The sequence below is a fragment of the Mustelus asterias genome, unplaced genomic scaffold (assembly GCF_964213995.1).
Source record: "Mustelus asterias unplaced genomic scaffold, sMusAst1.hap1.1 HAP1_SCAFFOLD_1558, whole genome shotgun sequence".
NCBI lineage: Eukaryota > Metazoa > Chordata > Chondrichthyes > Carcharhiniformes > Triakidae > Mustelus > Mustelus asterias.
Genome location: NW_027591503.1, coordinates 16371 through 40598, shown reverse-complemented (window position 1 = coordinate 40598; position 24228 = coordinate 16371). Strand labels below are relative to the sequence as shown.

The 24228-nt window shown below is 40.4% G+C and overlaps 1 protein-coding gene across 1 annotated transcript in view; it reads right to left on the bottom strand.

Moving 5' to 3' along the window:
* Window positions 1–22121, bottom strand: part of LOC144488429 (disks large homolog 1-like) — a 48035-nt gene extending 25914 nt beyond the window's left edge. Inside the window, exons 1-4 of the mRNA XM_078206502.1 lie at window positions 22003–22121; window positions 17560–17613; window positions 6471–6521; window positions 417–541 (exon numbers count right to left, since the gene is read on the bottom strand). Coding sequence (XP_078062628.1) covers window positions 417–541; window positions 6471–6521; window positions 17560–17613; window positions 22003–22050 — 278 coding nt within the window. The 5' untranslated portion in view covers window positions 22051–22121. The remainder of the gene's footprint in view (window positions 1–416; window positions 542–6470; window positions 6522–17559; window positions 17614–22002) is intronic.
* Window positions 22122–24228: the final 2107 nt, after the last annotated feature.

The window sequence follows — 24228 nt, the reverse complement described above, 5'->3', positions numbered from 1 at the left end:
CAGACTCTTGTCCCAAGATGCATATTATTAATTGCGGAGTTTTAAGTAACAAGTCTCCTTTTTTGCCGTTAAAGCAAATTAATAATGTGCTGAAGCTCAGATGAGCAAGAAATTAGCACATGGACATGACGTTATAAACTATGCACTTGCTGCTTTCGGTAATTGCAATTATTCACAACCTCAATTGTAACTTCCTTTAAATAATGAACCGCTTCTAATGGTTACACTTACCACTTTATTCATGGTTCAAATCTCAAGATTTTCCTCTTTAAAAAAAACTAGAGATATGTCTCAGCAGCAGCTTCTGTGAAGCTGGGTGTAAGATCGATCAACATGGTCTTTGTAGCAGATATGACAGGATCAATCTTTGTTTTATGTAAGAAAGCAAAAGGCAATGCATTAACACTTGGACTTACCGCAGTCTTCCATCTTGTGCAGCTGCACCTCCTGCAATGATTTTTGTAATGAATATGCTGGGATCATCACCAATGTGCGGATTATCTGTGCCACCCGCAATGCTGAAGCCCAGGCCTGAATTTCCCTAGATGCAAGTGCAGAAATAGAAAATCAGGCATAAAACTCAAGAGAAACTAAGTCATTATGAAAATACTTCGGTAGCAATCAGTAAAAGTTTAATTTTTGTTGGCAGCAGGGTCTTTTCCAACAAGGAACGCAGTACCCTACATTTTCATTTCAGACACCTTTTTTTAATGGCGATAACTGAGAATTTATAACAACTTTCAAGGAGAACACCAACTCAATGAAAACGAGAAGCTCTAGTGAAAAATTTGGGGGCACCAAAGCACTGCCTCACAGTGAAGTGTGGCCTCACAATTGCTATTGACATCCTGAACTTAACCAAGCCATTAGCAGAGATAAAAACAGAAAATGCTGGAAAAACTCAGCAGATCTGGCAGCATCTGTGGAGCGAAAGAATGTTGACATTTGGTGTCCATATGACTCTTCTTCATACCTCCCCCACCCCCCTGTTAGCAGAGGTTAGATGCTTCCCAAAAAGGAAAGTGAAAGAACTCAATTTATAGTCATTGATTGTTGACAAAATAGCTTTGCTAAAGATCTGCGAAGAGGTCACTTGTATTCATATCCCTGACTCCCCAGCACCCAAGTAGTTTAACAAATGAGTAATGGATCAGCAAGAGTTGGTTATGCCCAAGACACAACGTTTTGGAAGGATGAACTTTCAAAAATTAAAACTTTTTTAAAAAACTAATGTTCTTTTTTTTTACAAAAGGTGCATCACTGTACTCGATTTTCCAACGTATTTTGCTTTTCTGATGCTGCACAAAATCACTACTTTTTGAATTTGTGCTCTTTCAAGTTGACAAAGCTTCACTTAAAACAATCATGCATGGTCAATGAAAGGTAACAGTTGCTCACACATTCATTTTTCTTATAGACTTTTGAATTTATTAAATGCTCCTCCATCCAATAAAATCATGGTTGAACTTCCAACATCAATAACATCCCTAACCCTTTGACTTTCATGTCAAAAATCTAGACAGTGCCTTCACTAAAATAGTATTTTATGTAACTAAAACAGAATGAAGGCTTTTGTTCACAAGCAAATGTAACTAAAATAGCTCATGCAGTAGAGAAAAAAGTTAACACAACATTAGAGATCATTGCTGCAGTTACTTATGTTGTTACCTTAGTTTTGGTAAACAGATGTCCTAAATCTTAAATCTAAATATTTGGCATAAAACTGTTGAATTATTGGGATGTTAATAAAAGTTTTTAATTCAAATTGATGGCACCATCTTTTAAGTGTCCTCAGTTCCCCAAAGTGAAGATAACAATTTTGGTCTCAATACTGCTCACTGTATATTCAGCTCATTAACTACATTCAGTGGCGAAGTCTACATGCAGTCATCCTGTAATCCACTCAGAAGTAAAATACAGATTCTATCAAGAGTTAACATCAACAGATTCTGTTGCTCATTAATCCTAACCACCACGCTCACACATGAAAGGGCTGAAATCAATTGTTTATCCATTAACTTGCGATGGGGTAGGACATTGAGGAATGAGATTTCATTTCAATTTTGTACACAAACAATAAGAAGCCCACATTGGAAGCGAAGGGTTTTTCCTGTCACTTAGGACGAAGAGGTGGCATTTCAGATGTCATAAACATTAAGGTTTGCTACCAGCACAAGTTGGTCAATGCTTTCTTGTGCTATAAATATACACTCACAAATCTGCTCTGTTACATCACTCAAAAATATGAATCATCTGGCACATCAGGGAAGGAATTACACAAGGAAAACCAACACCACCTCGTATTTATATAGTCCCTTCAATGTGCCAAGATATGCCCCAGAAGTATCATAAAACAAAATTTGACACAGAGCCAAATAAAGAGCTTCTGGGTCAGATGGCCAAACCTTAATCCAAGAGATAGGTTGAAGAAGTGTTATAAAAGGAAGAAAGAGATGCTGAGAGGTTTGAAAAGCAAACTCCAGCGCCGAGGCAGCTGAAGCCAGTTTAAAGTTTATTAATTAGTGTCATAAGTAGGCTTACATTAACACTGCAATTACTATCTCCATACTCCGGCACCTGTTCGGGTACAGAGGGAGAATTTAGCATGGCCAATGCACCTAACCAGCAGGTCTTTCAGACTGTGGGAGCAAACCGGAACACTTGGAGGAAACCCACACAGACATGGGGAGAACTTGCAGACTCTGCACAGACAGTGACCCAAGCTGGGAATCGGACCCAGGTTCCTGGCGCTGTGAGTCGGCAGTGCTAACCACTGTGTCACAGTGCTGCCAGCAATGATAGAACAATTTTAAAAGGCCAGAATTAAACAATGCAGATATTTCAGAGTTGTGGGGCTAAAGGTGATTGCAAAGCTGGGAGAGCAGGATCACAGAAGGGCCCGAAAACAAGGACGAGGATTTTAAAATCAACAACTCACTCAATAGGGAGCCAATGCAGGCCAGCAAACACAGGGGTAAAGAGTGAATAGGACTTGCTGCGAGTAAGGACATGGGCAACAGAGCTTTGAATGACCTCAAATTTACAAAGGGCAGAATGTGGGAGGCCAGCCAGGCTTGCTTTGGAATAGTTGAGTCAAGTCAAGACGTAACAAAGTCATGAATGACGGTTTCAGCAAATAGCTGATTGGGGGCGGGGGCGGGGGAAGAACAGAGTCACGTGATGCTAGAGGTGGAAATAGGTCTTTTAGGGCAGATAATATTCCCTTTCTTAGATTTGTCCTCCAAATACACAGAATTACTTTGACCCAGTACTGTGCCCTGCAGGTGGGGAGTGGACCACTTGCTCTGATGTCAAAAGCATGCAACTTCCAACAGCAGATAGTAAATGGCACATGAATGATCCCAGACAATGTTACCATCTTGGGTTCTATTATACCTTATGCCCAACACAGAAGCATTCCATTCATTTGAAGGAAAATTCAAGGACGAAGAAATCTTGTGGCTTCTAGTTTTAGTCACCTGTGGGTCATTCCCATGAGGACAGCATTTGCTGTTTTTGTGGGGAAATAATGAGACTCTTTTTCAGCTGGAAGCTTATATTATTCCACTAGCAACAGCCATAAGTTTTTATTTTCACAGCTCCCAACAGTCAAGAAGGATGGCTGACTGTGTGTTTATCTTACTGAAAATTAGCTGGTTTAGGTTTTGCTAATGCTTCATGCAAAGATCTGAACGTCTTCAGCTTCAAGGTATATTCCTCATGACAGTCATTTTGGATATATTTGAATTGCCATGCAGCGATTAGGAGAGGATGAAATAAATTGCACTTGTGTAAACTTCAGTTTCTCTATTGTCATTAAGCTCATCAGCAATAACCATTTTCCTTTTGCTGAGGTATGCTAGAGTTTTGGGAATAGGAAGTTTTTGAAAACTTGATAAATATCAAAACTGAGTTTGATTGGAACTGGCCTAAAAGATGTTTAGATGGAGACAAACCTTCAGTTCAAAAGAATGTTGGCTTTATTATTCATCAGTTGAGCAATTTTCCAAGAAGGGTCCCTTCCCCCAAAGACTCAGGGTCAAACGCTACACAGTGAAATGTCTCGTGCTGAGGTAGGTGTCACGATTACTATGTGACTTTATGGTATCGGGCAAGGATGATATTTGTGGAACAATCACGGAGATGAGGAGACATTTCTTCACCCAAAGAGGGGTGAGCCTGTGGAATTCATTACCACAGGAAGTAGTTGATGCCAAAACATTGAATGTATTCAAGAGGTGGCTAGAAATAGCGCTTAGGGCGAATGGGATCAAAGGTTATGGGGAAAAAGTAGGATTAGGCTATTGAGTTGGACGATCAGCCATGATCATGATGAATGGTGGAGCAGGCCTGAAGGGCCAAATCGCCTCCTCCTATCTTCTATGTTTCTATATCTGGCAACAGTCTACAATTACTAATATTGAACAACAATATGCCAGCCAACAGCATCACTGGAACCCAAGGCAATGGTCTCATTCAAGTCCCTGGGCACCTGATTTGATGAATAATTTCTTAAATTTTCCAAGCATTCTATCCACTTCAACTTCTCTTAAGAAAGAAATGAGGATTACGAGAGACAGGGAGTAACCACGTGGACTTCGCATGTTATGAGAGATACACATATGATCAGGATATTACAAACCCTTCAAAGAAAAATGTGAACACAGATTTCCCAAGTGCGTGGCAACTATTCTATGGAGGATAGAAACAAGAGGGGTTGATCAAAGACCAGAACTTTATTAAACAATTATCGCAGCTGTTTGGAATACAGTTGGACACAAGATTTCCAAGCAAGCAACTGCAGAATAATTCAACAAATTATTAATCCACTTGTGCAAAGATCACACAAAGAACACAAAGCACACAGTGAAATTTTGCTCCCACACTGTTGAGACTCTGGTTGACAAGAAAAATGACCAAAAGAGAACTTGAGCCTATGATAGAAAACTTGAATCACGTTTGCATGAGTCAAGTACGAGTGTCAGATCAAAATTCCCACTAAATAGCACATCACAGCAACTGGAAACTTGAGGAATTTCATAGTATTTAGTTAAATGAGGATAATTTTGTGACCACCTTTTCAGACGTGTTTAGAATTTGCAAGTGAGCTGCCTGCTTTATAAATATTCAACTGCAGATGAATTAACAATTAGATCAGATTGGTTTACTGGTATATCACATGGGTGGGTGGTCACCTCGAGTACTGGTTGAATAATTCTCCCTCAACTCTAACATGCATGGTGCCCCTTCTGAACCACAAGGTCAGACGTGCAGCCTATTTTCTGTAATCCTTCTTGACCCCCACGATAAGCAGGGATTGGCCACATGGCAATTTTTAGCCAAAAGCCAGGCTTTTCCGAGTCATTGACATGTGCCTCACAGCGCCAACACACATTTTATCCCCAATATTTTTGAGAAAAATAAATTTTAGTTGCGATTATATGGTTATGCATTGCACTTCATATATGCAACTCAATTATAAACGGGCACAGTAATTCTAAGAATCATGGGATCTACAGTGCAGAAGGAGGCCATTTGGCCCAGCAAGCCTGCACCAATAACAATCCCACCTAGATCCTATCCCCATAATCCCATATATTTACCCTCCTAATCCCCCTGACACTAAGTGGCAATTTAGCATGGCCAATCAACCTTACCTGCATATCTTTGGACTGTGGGAGGAAACCGGAGCACCCAGAGCAAACCCACGTAGATACGGGGAGAATGTGCAAACTTCACACAGACAGTCACCCGAGGCCGGAATTGAATCTAGGTCCCTGGCGCTGTGAGGCTGTTCCAAGCTGTGAGGCAGCAGTGCTAACCACTGTGCCGCCCCAATTCTGAAAATCTGTTACCACATTCCAGTGACTACAATTAAAGCAAAATATCAAATTCTTGGAAGTAGAAATCTTTTCTCATGTATTTATCAATATGAATATATTTAAACAAGTTATTCAAAGTAAATGTACAATATTCCAAACAAAAATGCTTCCTACAGGGCTCAGCATCTGAGCCATAAAAGTCCCAGATTCCTACATTTAATTTCGGATTTGTCCTGAGTTTGTTGATTTCAGTTGGAGTGAGGGGATAGCAACTAGTTTTAGTGCCCATGAGATTGTGGGGAGAGAAAAGAAGAAAAGGGGGGGTGGAAACTAAACAGCAGCCCCGGTCCTTACAATGACCCCTGTAAGAGTACCAGAAAACAACCAGAATAATCTGACACACTTTGGCAATTCAATAACTGCTGACAATCACCACTAAAGGTTCATGTGAATAAGGTAATGGAAGGTAGCCATTGCCAGTAAGCAAGGACCTGCTGGGGAAAGCAGTGGATGAAATGATTGGTAGTTGCACAAAATACATTTTGATTTGATGCAAATTGAGGTGAACTTCTCAAGAACATCTTGTAACTGGAGAATGTTCAAGTGGAGGATCACGAGAAGAGTAAAAAATAAAATTCACCATCTTACCCTTTCAAGCGTGATTTCTTCATATTCATAATCTGCATCTGTACCATTAACCTGTGAGAGAACCAACGACACAAGTAAAATGTCAATTTAGAAAAAGATCAGTCACATTGGACAAAACACCTCAATTCAGAACCTTATTTTGAGTGAATATCTGGATCGATTGGTCAGGAATGTGATAAAATTGCAACCATTACTTCTATGTGTGTGGATTCATGTTCACAGCAGAGGCTGGAACTTAGCTAACAGATTGCACTTTGAACTTGACATTACCGATTTTGGATCCTTTAACTTAATTAATAATAGTCATATGATGAAGCCCATTGATCAATCTTTACCACTAGTTTCCATCCATCCTTTCTGTAGGCTTTCATGATCTGCAAATTTGACTGAGGTACTCATGCAACAGTATAACATTTACGCCAACCAAATGGGAACCACAACAGCAAGTTTCACATTAATGCAAATACGTTATTATATGGCACCGAAAACCAATGCAGCCAAGTGACAAATTGCATTGTAACCCAATTACTTCCAGTTAAATTACAAGAAGCTGGGAAACAAAATATTGCATATTACTCTCGTGATGCACAGTAACCACTTGGTAAATGTTAACTTGCTCTTTCATAGAACGTACAATATAATAGTCATTAATGAAAGCTTTGCTGCAAATTAAATAAGCTATGTCCATCACAGCGAAGAAAGTTGTACTTGGAGACAGCATAATTGGTTAAGAGATAGCCCAATGTTAAAGGATTCCACCGACAAACTGAAGAGTACAGAATCCAAGGAAGTGAAGAAACATTCATAGAGTCATAGAATCCTAGAGTGCAGAAGGAGGCCATTCGGCCCATCGAGTCTGCACCACCACAATCCCACCCAGGCTCTGTCCCCACTACCCCATCCATTTACCCTAGCTAGTCCCCTTGACACTAAGGAGCAATTTAGCATGGCCAATCCCCCTAACCCGCACATCTCTGGACTGTGGGGGGAAACCGGAGCACCCAGAGGAAACCCACACAGACACAGGGAGAATGTGCAAATTCCACACAGACAGTGACACAAGTCAGGAATTGAACACAGGACCCTGGAGCTGTGAGGCAACAGTGCTAACCACTGTGCCCCAAAACATTCACAAAAGAAAATCACAAGAAAGGTTTATTTCATGAGACTGGTAATTTCTAGGCCCAACCTAAGTTAAAACCACAAGATTGGCATTCATATAAAGGCAAAATACTATGGATGTGGGAATCAAACGAAAACAGAAAATGCTGGAAAATTGGCAGCAGAATCGTATTGAACAGAACTTATTTTCAAGTAATGACTATTCTTCATTTGGCTGAGACAAATTTCCAGTGTCTGAGGGAATGCTGCAGATCTGTACCTACCAGGTGGAAGCGGCATCTCACTCAAGTCTACCTTTAGGGGTTGGTGGCAAAACTGGACTCTGAAGAGGCTTTGAAGACAAACACCAGTTGTGGAGCACTTGCAGTTTCTGCTGGAATCACCCAGTGGAGCTTATGTAGGAATTCTCCCTTCCGGCCACATTTGGGATTCCTGATCTGACTGTTCTTGAATATGGTCACGATAGGAGACAATGGGAATATACACTTGTTTCCCAATGGGGCATAAAGCAGGATATGGTAATCTTAGAAAGATGGAATATCACTTTGTAAAGAAACCGAATCACGGATTTGCTGAATAATTGCTTATATCCACAAAGTTACAAAGCATCACCAAGAGTCACATTTATCTAATGAATCAATAGTGATGCAGTGTTTAGCATTGCACTAAACTGGCTCTAGTGAGAATTATAGAGCCACTTTAAATGAGTCCTTTCAGATCTTAATTATTCAGCAGTACAAATTAACAAGAGAATTTAAAAGCAACTTGGCCAGAGCTAATGGCAACTGACCCAAAATCCCAGTGTTGCACACACAAGTCATTCAGAAATGATGGGAGAGCCTTACTTCAGTGTTCAACTTGATATTTTCTGTATGATGCACTGAACACAGTGAAGCACATTAAAAAAACACTTGCTTTATTCAGCAACTACTTGATAGCAGCCCCCTCAAAGAATCACAATATCCAGCCATGGTATTTTTAAAAAGTACATGTGATTGATAGTGGAGATGTTCATAATCAGATTTAATTTAACCTTTATAACATTCTCAATGTTGCAAACACAACACTGAAAATATGTAACTTCTTTATTTTTCTCAGTGGAGTGCTTCAGAAGATTAAAAAAATCTATTCACTTATCTCACACACAGGAAGCACTCTGCAGTGTCTGAGTCTCAGGGAGATGAGAGTGGAGGTTTCACAGATTTTGAGAAGATAAATTGATTGAGATACAGCTCTATGCCCCTCTGTGCAATGAGATGTGAAGTGAGCCAAAAACAGATTTGCGCATTTTCTCAGTAGAAGGGGATAGGAAGTAGGAATACTTTTGACGGGGATAGGAAGTGTGGTGAACCATCGTTGGTTCCCACTGTGGGATTGTTCTAATGTTGTTGTTGGGTTGTTCTAATGTTGTTGTTGGGCTAGGGTGGGATTGATACACCTGTGGTTGTTACTGTTGTGGCACATCCCAGTCGGGCTCCGCCTCCTGGGAGAGGTATAAGACCCCCTGCTCGGACGGGACCTCTTCAGTCTGGGATAGTGTGTTAAAGTTCTGATAGTTCCATTGTTAGTTAATAAAAGCCTTCTTTTACCGAAGCTTCGTGCCTCGTGTCCAATTGATGCGCATCAGGAAGCAAATTAATTTATATAGTGGGAGAGAGAAAGGGAAGTTCCATGTGAAGTAACTCCTCAGAGGCCAGGGCCCTTCACCAGATTCCATTTACAAACTCTATTCTATGCCTAGAGTGCTGCAGGTACAAATTCAGAATCAGGAGTGCCGGGGACCTGACACTTCTATGTATAGATAGGTGAGGCTCCGGGATTGGGCAAGCAATTATGACCTTAATCAGGGAGCTCATACTCCAAGAGGCCAACCTCATGGGCCTCATTGAAGTCAGTACACCATGTACCGACAGAGGAGACATTTAGGTAAAAAGCACACTGGGCTGGATTTTGCTGCAGAAATCATGGTGAGGCCAGCAACACTCACCATTGTTGAAAATGTAAATTGGGCAGCAACTTCTGATAATCACATTGGCACAGTTAAAGGTGGAAATTGTCCTGACTTATCTTGCGGCACGGTGGAACAGTGGTTAGCACTGCTGCCTCACAGTGCCAGGGATCTGGGTTTGATTCCCAGCTTGGGTCACTGTCTGTGTGGAGTCTGCGTGGGTTTCCTCCGGGTGCTCTGGTTTCCTCCCACAGTGCTGGTTAGGTGCATTGGCCATGCTAAATTCTCCCTCAGTGTACCCGAACAGGTGCCGGAGTGTGGCGACTCGGGGGTTTTCAGAGTAACTTCATTGCAGTGTTAATGTAAGCCTACTTGTGACGAATAAATAAACTTTAAAAAGCTTTGCTATTGGCTGTAGCTTGCCAATTGACCGGACACGGTAATGCAAGGAACATATGAAGTTAAAGCACTTACTGGAGATAAAACCCAGTAAACCCATTAGAAATATTTTGGGCTTGTCCAGTAATGCCATGTTAAACATCAATTACAGCCAAACAGCCTCCCTGGCACTGCAAATTCACCTTTTCAGTGTGTGTAGTTTCATTTCTTCAGTCCTTAGTTGTTGTTAGATTTTAAAACTAGGTTTAGCTTTCTCAACCCCATCTTTCCTTTCCCTCGTTATTTTAATTTCCATACATAACTGGGCGTTGAGTTGAATGTTTTCATTAACACTCCTGTGCAGCTCTGTTTTTTTTCTCCATTTGGATTGGCCTCGGAGTTGCATGGTCTACAACAGTAGTGTTTAGTCAGTAATGCTTTTAGTTTGTTCGTCACAGTAAAAAAAATGTAAAATGGGAAATTTTGCTGTGTTATCATTTCAGCTATGAAAGAGATCATAACATTTCTGATAGTGAATCACGGGGAACTAGATCTAAATTTTGTTTTCAGCTCTCTACCGCAGGGTCTTGTAAAGTCACATCTTGTATTTTGCAGACAATTAGTTTTCAAACATTACCTCAGCAAAAGTATGTAGATATAGATACACATGCTGCAGTTGTTGAAGTAGATAAATGACGGAAATGGCTTGAGAGTTGGGCTGAGGTAACTAAAGTCTTGGTTACTTATTGTGTTGTGAAGGAGGAAAAAGCAGTGTCTAAAGAACTGATTATACGGCTTTAGACTTTACAGACAAGATTCTGCAAGACCCTGGAATCACGTGTAGATGATCACAAAAAGCTTCCTATATTGGGAAAAGAGAAGCCACGAAAGCCAGTGAAGACTAAGGGAGTTGGCAAGCTGAACTTGGCACAAGACAAGATACTTCCTGCACAAGTTTAAATTCATTGACAATAGGGGGCAAGGAAAGACAACACTTTGGGGTAATTGAATTTGGAAAAGAGGTTGGGGATTCCGTTGTGGAAGAATTGTAACTTGGAGCGAAATTGACAATGCTGTGGAAGTCGTAAAAAGCACTCTGACAGGAAAGGAATGTGGCGTTTCAGGGCCAGTTCTGGGTTTATCAAATCAGCTAGAATGGGAAGGGTGAGGGACAGGAGGGAAACGTGGAGTAGTCAAAGTAGTTTCAAATTTAGAAGGGTCTGAGGAAGGGTCAGCCAGACTCGAAACTTTGGCTCTTTTCTCCCTTCACAGATGTTGTCAGACCTGCTCAGATCTTCAAGTTTTTGCTTCACATTTACAGGGGTGTTTGAATAAAGTCCTACATTTACAGCAGAACTATATGTTTACAGCAGAAGTACATACAGGAGGCAATGGCCTGGTGGTATTATCGCTAGACGATTAATCCAGAAATTCAGCTAATGCTCGGTGTTCCTGAATTTGAATCCTACCAGGACAGATGGTGGAATCTGAAGTCAATAAAAAAATCTGGAATTAAGAATCTACTGGTGACCATGAAACCATTGCCGATTATTGGAAAAACCCATCTGGTTCACTAATGTCCTTTAGGGAAGGAAATCTGCCATCTTTACCTGGTCTGGCCTATATGTGATTCCAGAATCACAGCAATGTTGACTCTCAACTACCCTCAGGCAACTAGATGGGCAATAAATGCTGGCCAGCCAGCGACACCTATGCCCCATGAATGAATAAATATAGTGCCATAAATATTTGATAAAGAAAATTTTAACTTATTTTTATTTTATAATTAAATTTAGTATCCTATGCGCAAAGATTAATTTTGATTTATATTTCTTGCCCATCTCTAGATGCTCTGATGTGTTGAAGGTTTGTCTTCTCAAAATTTTATACATTTACTTGCAATACACAAGGGAAATATTCATCTTGGCAGAGACCAAGAAAAATATTATAAAAATCTATTGCCGCAATATGTTGCAGCGTATGATTAATGTCACTTTACTGGAACAGCAGTGGACACATTGCAGAGTGATGTTTGGTAAAGAATTAAATTGTTCTTCATTCCCAGTTGGGTGAAAACCTAAATTTAAAAAAATTAATTCTGGCAAGATTGGCATTGATTGCCACCAGAGAGTGGTGACTGGGGGACTTTCACAGTAACTTCATTGCAGTGTTAATGTAAGCCTACTTGTGACACTAATGATAAACAAAGGATTTACATATCATAGGTATCTCAGTTCGTTGGATCAGAAAGATAATTGAAAGAATATAAGGATTATGAAACGTTCAGCTTGGGTCACAAGGAAAGGCAGAGGGATGTAGATTTACATGTAAAAGAGGACACAAGTGTGTCATGGGGGGGCGGGGAGAGAGAGAGAGAGAGAATATTGGTCAGCATAAGGGGTCAAATCGACTGGGGGAGCTGGCGCAAAGTTCCAAATTTTCTCTGGATCCTTTCCAGTTTTGAGATTTGAGACAAGTTTAGCAAATCTTCCCTACTTTTCAATTCTATCCCTTTAGACCTAAAATATGGTTTGCTTTTATGATCTTGCTAGCCTGCGGTGCAACGTTTAGTGATTGGTACCGAGAGACTTATTTTTCCCTCTGCCTACCTAGGCTTGCACTAGTCCAGTTAACTAACTCCAGCTTGGGACCTTGCCTCTCATCATGGGAGAAGTCAAATCTCAGGGTGGCGTTCAGTAACCGAGCCCTTTTCTCATCTTTGAAGCCTACTAATCTTCATATACAATAGAGTTCATTCAACACTAGGTCCCTACTTCAAGCCATGAAAAAACACATGATCTGCATCATACACCAATGCTTGTCTAAATCTAAATTGGCGGCACAATCTGAGTAACTGCCCTGTTCAATACAGGTAAGTGCCACTCGAGGCTATGGATTTCTCCACTGAAGAGATCAGTTTTCTTTTCTCTAATTTGTGGGAGGCACGCAGGCTATTCATTTCCTGACGCCATTTTGTGCACAAGTTTAAAAACTTGGGATTTTAATTCAAGTCATTCTATTTGGGAGGCAAGTGCACAACAGCTTAAAAGCTGCCAACATTCACATCACTCCACTAAGAAAGGTGAAAGATGGAAACCAAGGATTTAGAGAGCAGTTAGCCTAACATCTATTGTTGGGAAATTGCTTCAGTCTATAGTTAAGGATAGGGTGACTGAACACCTTGAAAGTTTTCAACATGATTTGCAAACCTGAAAAAACCTGATGGAATTTCTCTTGAAGAGCTGACTAAAGGAAATGTCTACAGATGTTACCTACATGCACTTCCAGAAGGTATTTGATAAAATCCTTCATAAATGACTGTTAACTAGAGGTGGAGTTCATGGAATTGAACATAAATTGTTAACCTTGTTTGGAAATTGATTAAGTGGCAAAAGACAGAGCAGGGGAGCCAGTGGAACAATAGTAGCATCACTGGACTAGAAATCCAGAGACCAGGGTAATGCTCTGGGGATTTGGGTTCAATTCCTATCACGGCAAATGTGAAACTTGGAATTCAATCAAAGTACCACCTAGCACAAAGGAAAATAGTTGCGTCTATTGGAGGCCAATCATCTCAGCCCTAGGTCATCACTGCAAGAGTTCCTCAGTGTAGAGTCCTAGGCCCAACCATCTTTATCTTCAGTGACCTTCCCTCCATCATAAGGTCAGAAGTGGGATAGTTGACAATTGCTCAATTACCCAACCAGAAACTTAACTGGTCCAGCTCTGTAAAAACTGTGGCTACAAGAGGTCAGAGGATGGGAATGCTGCAGAGATTAACTCACCTTCTGAGTCCCCAAAGCCTATCCACCATCATTTACAAAGCTCGAGTCAGAAGTGTGATGGAATACTCTCCACTTGCCTGGATAAGTGCAGCTCCAACAACACTGAAGAAACTCAGCGTCACCCAGGACAAAGCAGCCTGTCTCATCAGGACCTCATCTACCACTGTAAACATTCACTCCTTCCACCACCAACACAGTGGCAGCAGTGTGCACCATCCACAAACAGTACAATTCACCAAGCCTCGTCCAACAGCACTTTCCACACGCCATGATCTTTACCATCCAGAAAGACAAGGGCAGCTGACTCATGGGAGCACCATCACTTGCAAGTTCCCCTCTGAGCCACAGTATATCACTGATCCTTCACTATCACTGGTTCAAATCCCTAACCGCACTGGGTGTACCCACACCACACGGTGATTCAAGGCAGCAGCTCACCATCACATTCTCAAGAACAATTAGGGTCAGGCAATAAACATTGACCTAGCCAGCAAAACCCAGACCCCTGAAAGAATTAAAAAAGGCAGATACTCTAATTGGCAGAATATGGATGGTGGTGTGTCACAAGAATCTGTGCTGTGCTGAATCTATGCTGAACGAATCACCATATTTATCTATGACTTGATGATGGAATAGGGCTCCAAATATTCAAACCTGCCAGTAACAGAAATAGGTGGCACGGTAAGCAATGTGGATGGAAGCTTAACACCACAGCGAGATATTGATAGATTGAGATATTTTACGCTTGGAGGGCGTGTAGCATGGATTTATCAGAATGATAACTGGGCCCCAAGGTTAAATTTCAATGGAGTGATTACACAAACTAGGGTTGCATTCCCTAGAATTCCGATTGTTATGGGCAAGATAATATGGGAATAACTAGGGTAAAGGGAAACTGGTTGGGAAGGCTAGGACTGGAGGCATAACATAATTTGAGCCAGACTTCAGCAATGAAAGGATGGTAGGCGTTTGGCACTCTTCTGCAGAAGACAACTGACGCTACATCAATTATTAATTTTAAAATCAAGCTTGATAGATATTCGTTAGCCAAAAGTATTAAGGGATATGAGGCAACGGCAAGTAAATGGATTTAGGTCAAGAATGGCAGAATAGGGAGATGGGGTTAAATGGTCTACTCTTGCTCATGTTCCTCGCCACCCTGACATCAATTGCTTAAAGGCACAAAATCAAAGTAATAAATATAACTTGCAATTGTTAGATGTTTAAATTAATTGAACATTAAACTGCAAGGAAATAAATCAATTTCCTCATCGTAAAGCTGATATTGGTCACTAGCGCAGAAAATCCAAGTACTCAAGGAATTGGTGAGAATGAGTGGAAATGGCACGATGCAAGATACAAATTGCAAAAGGCCATACCAAATGGGTGCCATTCAATAGGTGCAGAGATACACACAAGACAAGGTGTGTTCATTACACAGGATGTGATACTGATAGTTTTCTTTAGATATATGTTTTACATAGAACATAGAAAAAATACAGCACAAACAGGCCCTTCAGCCCACAAGTTGCGCCAGTCATGTCCCTACCTACCTAGGCTTATATATAGGCTTACCTATAACCCTCAATCCTATTAAGTCCCATGTACTCATCCAGAAGTCTCTTAAAAGACCCTATCGAGTTTGCCTCCACCACCACTGACGGCAGCCGATTCCACTCACCCACCACCCTCTGAGTGAAAAACTTACCCCTGACATCTCCTCTGTACCTACTCCCCAGCACCTTAAACCTGTGTCCTCTCGTAGCAGCCATTTCAGCCCTGGGAAAAAGCCTCCGAGAATCCACCCGATCTATACCTCTCAACATCTTGTACACCTCTATCAGGTCATCTTTCATCCTTCGTCTCTCCAAGGAGAAAAGACTGAGCTCCCTCAACCTATCCTCATAAGGCATGCCAACCAAGCTGTTTTAAAACAGCTTGCATTTGTATAGTGCCTTTAATGTAGTAAAGCACCCAAAGATGCTTACAACAGGAAGCAACGGAGTATGTGTAATGAGGACAGATGTCTTGCTATGTTGACAGTCGTGATTGTTGGAAAATGGGAAACCTGCAGACACTAACAGTACTGCTCAAGAGAGAATAGCTTTGCCGCTACTAATCCAAGTTAACATTGAAATACATTTGAGAGCAAGAGCCAGCTGTCAATGGGTAATATAAGTAGAGACGTTTAGAAGACCAACCCATAAAAATGAAATTCTATCTGCTTTAAAAAAAATACTCAAGCGTTTTATTTTTTAAGAAGACATTAAACCAGCATAATGTAGTAGGGCAAGTAATAAAAATGGCAATAACAGAATAACAGATTGCCATGAATAAAATTATTCCATACGGAATACAGAAATTATTAGCTGTGTCATACAGCATATTCTTATTATGGTGGTTGAATAGGGGTGAATTGAAAAATTAGAAAAGATGGCAAAAATGTTCTTTATGCAAAAATCATCCAAATAATATCTTCGATTTTTCATTAAATGTGTTGAGGGCGGATTCCTAGATGCAATACAAATGAGCTTTTTTAAAAAAGTTTTAGTGTCACAATTAGGCTTACATTAACACAATGAAGTTGTGAAAGTCCCCTAGTTGCCATACTCTGGTGTCTGTTCGGGTACACTGAGGGAGAATTTAGCACGGCCAATGTACCTAACCAGCACGTCTTTCAGACTATGGGAGGAAACCTACGCAGACACGGGGAGAACGTGCAGACTCTGCACAGACAGCGACCCAAGCCGGGAATCGAACCCAGGTCCCTGGCAGTGCTAATCACTGTGTCACAGTGCTGCCAGCAATGATAGAACAATTAAAAAAGGCCAGAATTAGACAATGCAGATACTTCAGAGTTGTGGGGCTAGAGGTGATTGCAAAGTTGGGAGAGCAAGACCACAGAAGGACCCGAAAACAAGGACGAGGATTTAATAGCTTAAATCCTCGTCCTTAATAGGGAGCCAATGCAGGCCAGTGAACACAGGAGTAAAGGGTGAATGGGACTTGGCGCAAGCAAGGACAAGGGCAACAGAGCTTTGAATGACCTCAAATTTACAGAGGGCAGACACTGACCCAAGCTGAGAATCAAATCCGGGTCCCTGGTGGTGAGGCAGCAGTGCTAACCACTGTGCGGCTGAGGTTCACTAAAGAAATATTTGACAGCAGATATTCAGATTATAAACCAGGCAACCCAAAATATTAAACGGCTGTAGAATTTTCCTAAAATAACCCGCTTCACAACTGCAACAAGCTCCAAGGAATCTAATAGTCAAAGAGATGATCACTATGAAATCTGTCGCAGCTTCTATTGGAAACTGCGGCAAAAAGAAGCACTCATCCACAGGCGACAAGTCTTACTTCATAAGCAGCATATCTTTCCTGAATACTTAATGTAATAAACAAGCTCACTTGAATGCAGCAGCAGCAGCAATCTAATGACTTTTTATCTGGAAGAGGGTATTGTTCACCTGTGGAAAAAAGTGGTGGCAAGAGGGGCAGATACAGGTCAACAACTTGAGAAGCACAAATAAAAAGTCAATTTCCCATCTGCACCTTAAATCAACAATGTATTGAAATTAAATGTCAAAGCCATAGGCTGCCAGCTGACAGAGTCACTGCTTTGCAATCAAAGTGCTGGCTTCCCAAATTGTAAAATTTTAACTGAAAATGAGGACCAGAGATGGATTTTGATAGTTTGCCCGAGAATTTTCTTCCTCATGGAACAGCGATGCAGAAAGGATGAGTCTGTATCTGAAAACAACCACTGGCCTGTCTGCTGCGATAGGCCTCTTCATTTTCCAAATCCAATTTTTTAATGTTAATTTTCACACGAGAAGGAAAATTGAAAACTCACATAAGGTTGAGATTCCAAACTATCCGTATTCACCACAACTGGGGGTGGATTAGCCTTTAAAAGAAAGATTAAAAAAAGCACAGTTAAACATGTTAGAAATGCAGATAACCTTCCATTTCAATTTATAACACCCAAAATTCAATATTGCATCGCTTTCAACCATTCACTCCCACTCAAAAGCGGTCAAAATAAGTGTGAATTGCAGACCAGCCTGACATTCCTGACTGGGAATTGGTTTAAACAGTGCATCGGTTTATACAAACTTTGCATGAATTTCTAGCTTTTTCTGTTTAAAATCGGAATTCAGTTCCGTATTCTATTCCCAAATTAACATAACACTCTGGTGCACTTGGGCACTGTGTAGGATATGGGCTTAAAAATACAAATTACAACAGAAACAGGCCTTTTGATCCAACTCGTCCACTCTGAGCAAATCACATTTATCCACTCTGTTCCCAGATCCCTTCAATCTCTACTCCTTCATCCACCTAATCCAATACATCCTTGAAGATTAACAGTTTCTGCCTCATCTTGGTGGTGAATTCAACAGTCTGACATATCTGTCAGAAGCAAATTTTCTATCCTCTGTCCTGTCATACATTGAATCAATGGATCCTCATTCTTGACCGGAGCCAATCTGCTTCCATCAACTCTGCCCATCCTTTCATGATTTTAAAAATGACTTGCCCCAAAATCTGCATTATTCCAACAAAAAAATACCTAAGTATTTCTTCATTTTTCTATTTCCTCTTACAAGCAGAAACCTTATGATTGTACAGGTGACACTGGTTAGCAATACTGCCTCAGTGCCAGGGACCCGGGTTCAATTCCTGGCTTGGGTCACTGTCTATGCAGATTCTGCATGTTCACCCCGTGTCTGCATGGGTTTCCTCCCACAGTCCGAAAGTCGTGCAGGTTAGGTTCATTGGCCATGCTAATTTCTCCCTCAGTGTACCTGAACAGGCACTGGCGTGTGGCGACCAGGGGATTTTCACTTCACAGCAGTGTTAATGTAAGCCTACTTGTTACACTAATAACAAAAACTTTAAACTGCACTCTACCCAAAATCTCCATAACCTTCCGACAAGTGTGGACAATCATCCTTAGCTCTACATTTTTTATTTTTAGACTCATCGTTACCTCTTAACTTTTACATCCCATTGAGATGAAAGCTAATATTTTATTTGCCTAAAAAATAAACAGCCTTACCCACCCAAGATACTGTGTTGAATGCTGTGAACATGTACTCCACAAGTCCTCTACACTCTCAAAACAAAGTAGCAATTATGCTTATGTGCTAACAAAAACACATCACTGCACGGTTTCAGACATTGAATTCTTCCACTGATTAATCTCTTCATCCATGTTAATATTCTCTTGCAGTTTCTAAAAAGCACATTTTGGCATGGTCTGCTCATTTTGACACCACTCCCTCAAGGTTTTTGGCTAAATCATTGATACTTGCAGTGAACAGAACTTTCCCTGAAACTGAACCTTGAGGGATATCAGTAGCCATTTCCATTCACTCCTCTAAACTGCTTTCCCCAAATGTTTTGCCCCTTCTAACCCATTTTTAAAAATCTTAAATCCAGTTTGCCATTCTCTACTTAATTCCTTACCCCTTGATCTTGTCCAGTTATCACCCAAGCGTATTTTGTCAAAAGCTTTCCTAATGCCCAGGTACACTACATCCACTACATTTCCCCCATCTATTATATCTGTTACCTCCTCAGTAAATTCAATGAGGTTGGTCATGGACGACCGCTCCTTTTGGATTCCGTGCCAGCTCCTTCTATTTTTATTTCAAACTACACACGTCAAGACTATTAAAATAAAATGTCCACAACTGACGTTAATCCAAATGGATCTGAGCTGGATTCAAGCAGAATCTGTCAAGGAGAACATCGAGTGGATGTGAAGTGCTCCCTCAGAGGGATGGATGCCAGAATGAGAAGAGGACAAGCAAACTTCAAACAACTGTTTGGAATTGTGCAGAGATCACAAAAGGCTAGGGAATAAATTACCTGCCTGCCCCCTCAAATTGAGAATATTGTGCAACATGCAAGAGGGGGTGGATCCAATACAAACAAAAACTCCTTCGAGTGACACATACTTGTTGAAAAATTCAATATAAATAATTCACCCATAGAGCCTTTTGAAGATATAAAGAATGCATTTTCATTTATCTGTTCATTCATATTGAGAAATGGGATTTTTTGTGCATTAATAATTCAGTTCAAATGGCTTTGTTCCACCAATCTGGGCCAAATATAATTAATATTTATAACAAATTCATTTACTCATTAGAATACTGCAAAAAAAGTTACTGCAGTAAAGATCGTCCTTCACATATCTGGAGATTTAAAAAATGGACAAAACTGATTGATCAGTTTCAGATCTGCGGAGAGTTCATTTGAAGGTGGTATTTTTAGAAATCAAATTCTGCAAAAAAAAAATTTAAAAATCAATATTTACCAACCAGATAAAAACAAATAACTAAATGCTGCAACTCAGAAGAAATAATCTCAATCCCAACTAGCGAAATAAAACTTTCAGTTGCTGAGAGCTTTGTCAAGTTGGCTTCTGAGTTCCATTCTGTGCTCAGAAATAGATACAGTACTGCTTGCATGGACAATAAAGCAGTCAAGCACTAAGAGGATTAAAATAGAAATAGCCAACCAAGCTTGATTTCATGATCACCTACATGAGAAATTACATTCTTAACAAGAAAAGGGGGTAAGGGGTGAAAAGATTTTAATGTTTCTCTCAGGGGTGGTCTCTGGGTACTCAATAAAATTAACATGTTAAAGGTTTAAAAGTTTCAGGCTTAACTGCAATAAAAAGTGTAAGAAATCTATCCTTTTAAATAGTGCTCTGCACTTGCGTTAGGATGCAGGGTGCCACAATATCCATGTAATTTGAATGCCTGACGCTCATTTGAATCATGGCTATCCAAGCTTTTATTCTCATGGGCCACATTGGTCTTGTTACATGGCGTCCTGGTAGTACAGTTTAAATATCTAATTTGCATTTATGTCAGGTTTCTGGTACTACTGGATCTTGCTGTTAGGGTATGGGTTCTAGCCACTAATGAGACAATAGGGTGGGAAACAATCCTTCCCAAGCTCGCAGGCCCATGAAATTCAAACAAGGAAAACCAGCGAATCCAAAACTCAAGCAGTGCTATTCGACTGAACCGCCCGAGTTTCAAAAGTTCAGATTGCCAGGTCATGGGAGTTGCTTCTGATTCTGGGCTTGCGGAGTTGCGGCAACCCTGATTTAAACCATTTATGTTAGGGTTACCTTGAGTCTAAGGCCGGGGTGGAATGTGGAAAGAGAACAGGCCATGGAAATAAGAGGATATATCTGCATCTCCCCATTTTCTAAAATTCTATTTCAGTAGCAGGAGTATATGACTTCTTTGGTTGGACTCCCAACAAATTTACTCAAGAATTTCAAACTCTTGTTCACATCTTTAACTTCTCAATATTCTGTGACTTTGGTTTGTTTTGTGCAAACATTTCCTCTTCCCCGTCACAGATTTAACCTGCATAGCCAGTTCAATTGATTTTCAAATAAAAATTCAATAGAACCAAATTTTGTTTGTTGCTGTGATCAAACTCGTTTTTCTATAAAACCTTTGCCACTCAATCGTTTTTCTGATGATGGGCAACCAGAACCAAAGAGCAAAGTAGATTTTCAGTCGAGACCGTCATAAATTCAGGATGACCAGCTCATTTGAGACCATGAATATTTTCAATTTAATCATTGGAACAAAAGGGCCGGACAACCTGCAGGTTAAACACACTGGAGCAAAGGTGGACCATAGTGTTTTTTTAAAATGTGTGTCACAAGTAGGTTTACATTAACACTTCAATGAAGTTACTGTGAAAATCCCCTAATCGCTACACTCTGGTGCCCGTTTGGGTACACGGAGGGAGAATTTAGCATGGCCAATGCACCTAACCAGCATATCTTTTGGACTGCGGGAGGAAACTAGAGCACCCGGAGGAAACCCACGCAGACACGGAGAGAACACCCAGACTCCGCACAGACAGTCACCCAAGCCGGGAATCGAGTCCAGGTCCCTGGCACTGAGAGGCAACAATGCTAACCACTGTGCCACCTCATATTACTCCAGATTAGTGCAAACACTGGTTTACACATAGCTCCTTCGTAGAAGGATTATTGGGATTCAAAACGTTAACTCTGTTTCTCTCTCCACAGATGCTGCCAGAGTTAATCCAGCATTTTCAGTTTTTTTTAGATTTCAGCATCCGCTCTATTTTGCTTTTATATCTCTCCTTGGTTCTATTTGCTCACCAGAAGTGCCATGAGATCTACAGAACAACATTACCCAGGATTAAACAATGCACAAAATAAATTTGCATATACAGCAACAAAATCAAAGCATTCAAAAAGAAAAAGAAATAGGAACAAAACCTGTTGACTGTCAGACGAGAAGACACTGGCATCAGCAGGGACTGGCATAACAGGGATCACAGGGATTACAGGAGTAGAGGGAGGAGTAGCCTCTATCTGCTAAACAATAGCAAGGGATCAAATTTCAAGACACGCAACAGCAGAGCAAAACATTTAAGCAAATCTAAGTGAACACAATAAGCATATACCAAAATCTTACTGCTTAATAACAAACTCAATAAAATGAGAAAACACCCAGCAAGATCTTGCTTTCGGATGAGAAAAAAATCAAATGCCAACCAAAATCAAATCGACGAACATCAGAGTAAAAATAGTCAGCCCCTCCTGCACAGTTCAAATGTCTACCTCCACCCCATAAGAAAATCATAACTTAACCCAACCAACTCCATTCTTTGCCCATTACTGCATACATATGCAAGATTGTTGAAATAATGTCCCAAAGTGAACCAAAGCATGAGATTTTATGAGGGTTAGTCTTTCACTGCATTCGGGATGGGGAAGTGTAAAACATTCTTTATTCAAGACAATTTCAAACACAATTAAAATCAAACCACCTTTAAGTTGTTGGACAGTAGGCTGTCGTAACAACTTTCTCTCTGATGCACCTTCGATTTCAATGATTAGGTAATTAGTCTATGTTAGGTTAATGATTAAGTTGACATTCTAAACACTTGAAATGTGACCAATATCATTGTAAAATATAACATCCCTTATAAATATCTATGCTTTCTGGAAGGTATAGAAAATTTATAGAGAGTAACAATGTAAATTCCAAACTGGGTAGAAAATGTTCGAAAATGGGCAAGAAACTTAACCTTAGCATTAATATGTATTATTCATGCAGTACTGGTACTCTTGCATCGGATGAGGCCAGTGCTTCTATAATTAAGCAATGCCTTCAACAGCAAAGCAACCAAAATTCTCCCATCTGGTCCTACTGTTTACTCGGTGGTAATTTTTCAATTAACTTTAGATTCCAGGAAACATGCCCCCATTTGTGAATCCTCCTTATGGTGCTTCTTGCTGTCCCTCTAGTCCTCGGACATAACACTTTGCGATGTAATACAAGTACTGTGGAGCCAAGGAGGGAATGCAAGGACAGCAAGAAAAGCAAGAAGAAAGAGCAACAGAAATGGCCCGAGACTGTGAATCAGTCAGACGTTTGATTTAAAAATGCATTAACTTGACCCCGCTTAAAAACAGATATTCTAATCCACGTAGGACCAGCATACATCACCATAGCAATTTGATTTCAATCACTAATTTAGTTTAATGTGTGGTGGGTTCAACAACGAGTACTCCTGAAACATTTCATAACACTGCAGCACTCAAATGAAGAGTTCAAATAGATTGACTGCAATTATCTCAATACGTGCAGACTGCCACCAGTGGGCTGCACAGAAAGATTAAATAATTATTTAAAAACATTAACACCCACATGAAATATCCAATGTAAGCAACTTGGACTATTTTTTCTTCATGAAATCCGTGGTAAAAATCACTGAGCAAGCACGATGCCTTTATATACTGCTTTATCGAGTTTTTAAAAAGCCCAATATCTCTATTTAGTTAAGAAAGCCTACCAATGCCTCTACTTTCTCAGGAGGCCAAGGAAATTTGACACGTCTACTATGACTCTCACTAACTTTTACAGATGCACCACAGAAAGCATCCTTTCCAGATGTATCACAACTTGGTTGGTTCCTGCTCTGTCCAAAACTGCAAGAAACTACAAAGGGTCATGAACAAAGAAAGCCCTGACCATCACACAAACCAGACTGCCATCCATGGACTCTGCCTATACTTCTTGCTGTCTCGGAAAAGCAGCCAGCATAATCAAGGACCCCACGCACCCTGGAAATACTCACTTCCACCTTCTTCCTTCTGGAAAAAGATACAAAAACCTGAGGTCGCGTACCAACTGATTCAAGAACAGCTTCTTTCTTGCTGCCATCAGATTTTTGAATGGACCTTCCTCATATTAAGTTGATCTTTCTCTACACCATAGCTATGACTGTAACACTATATTCTGCACCTTCTCCTTTCCTTTTCTATGTACAGTATGCTTTGTCCATATAGCACACAAAAAAACAATACTTTTCACTGTATACATGTGACAATAAATCAAATCTTTCAGAGCATTCCAAAATACTTTATATTCAAAGTGCAACAACTGATACTTTGGTAAACATGACAGCCATTTTGCACTCAGCATATGAAAAGGAA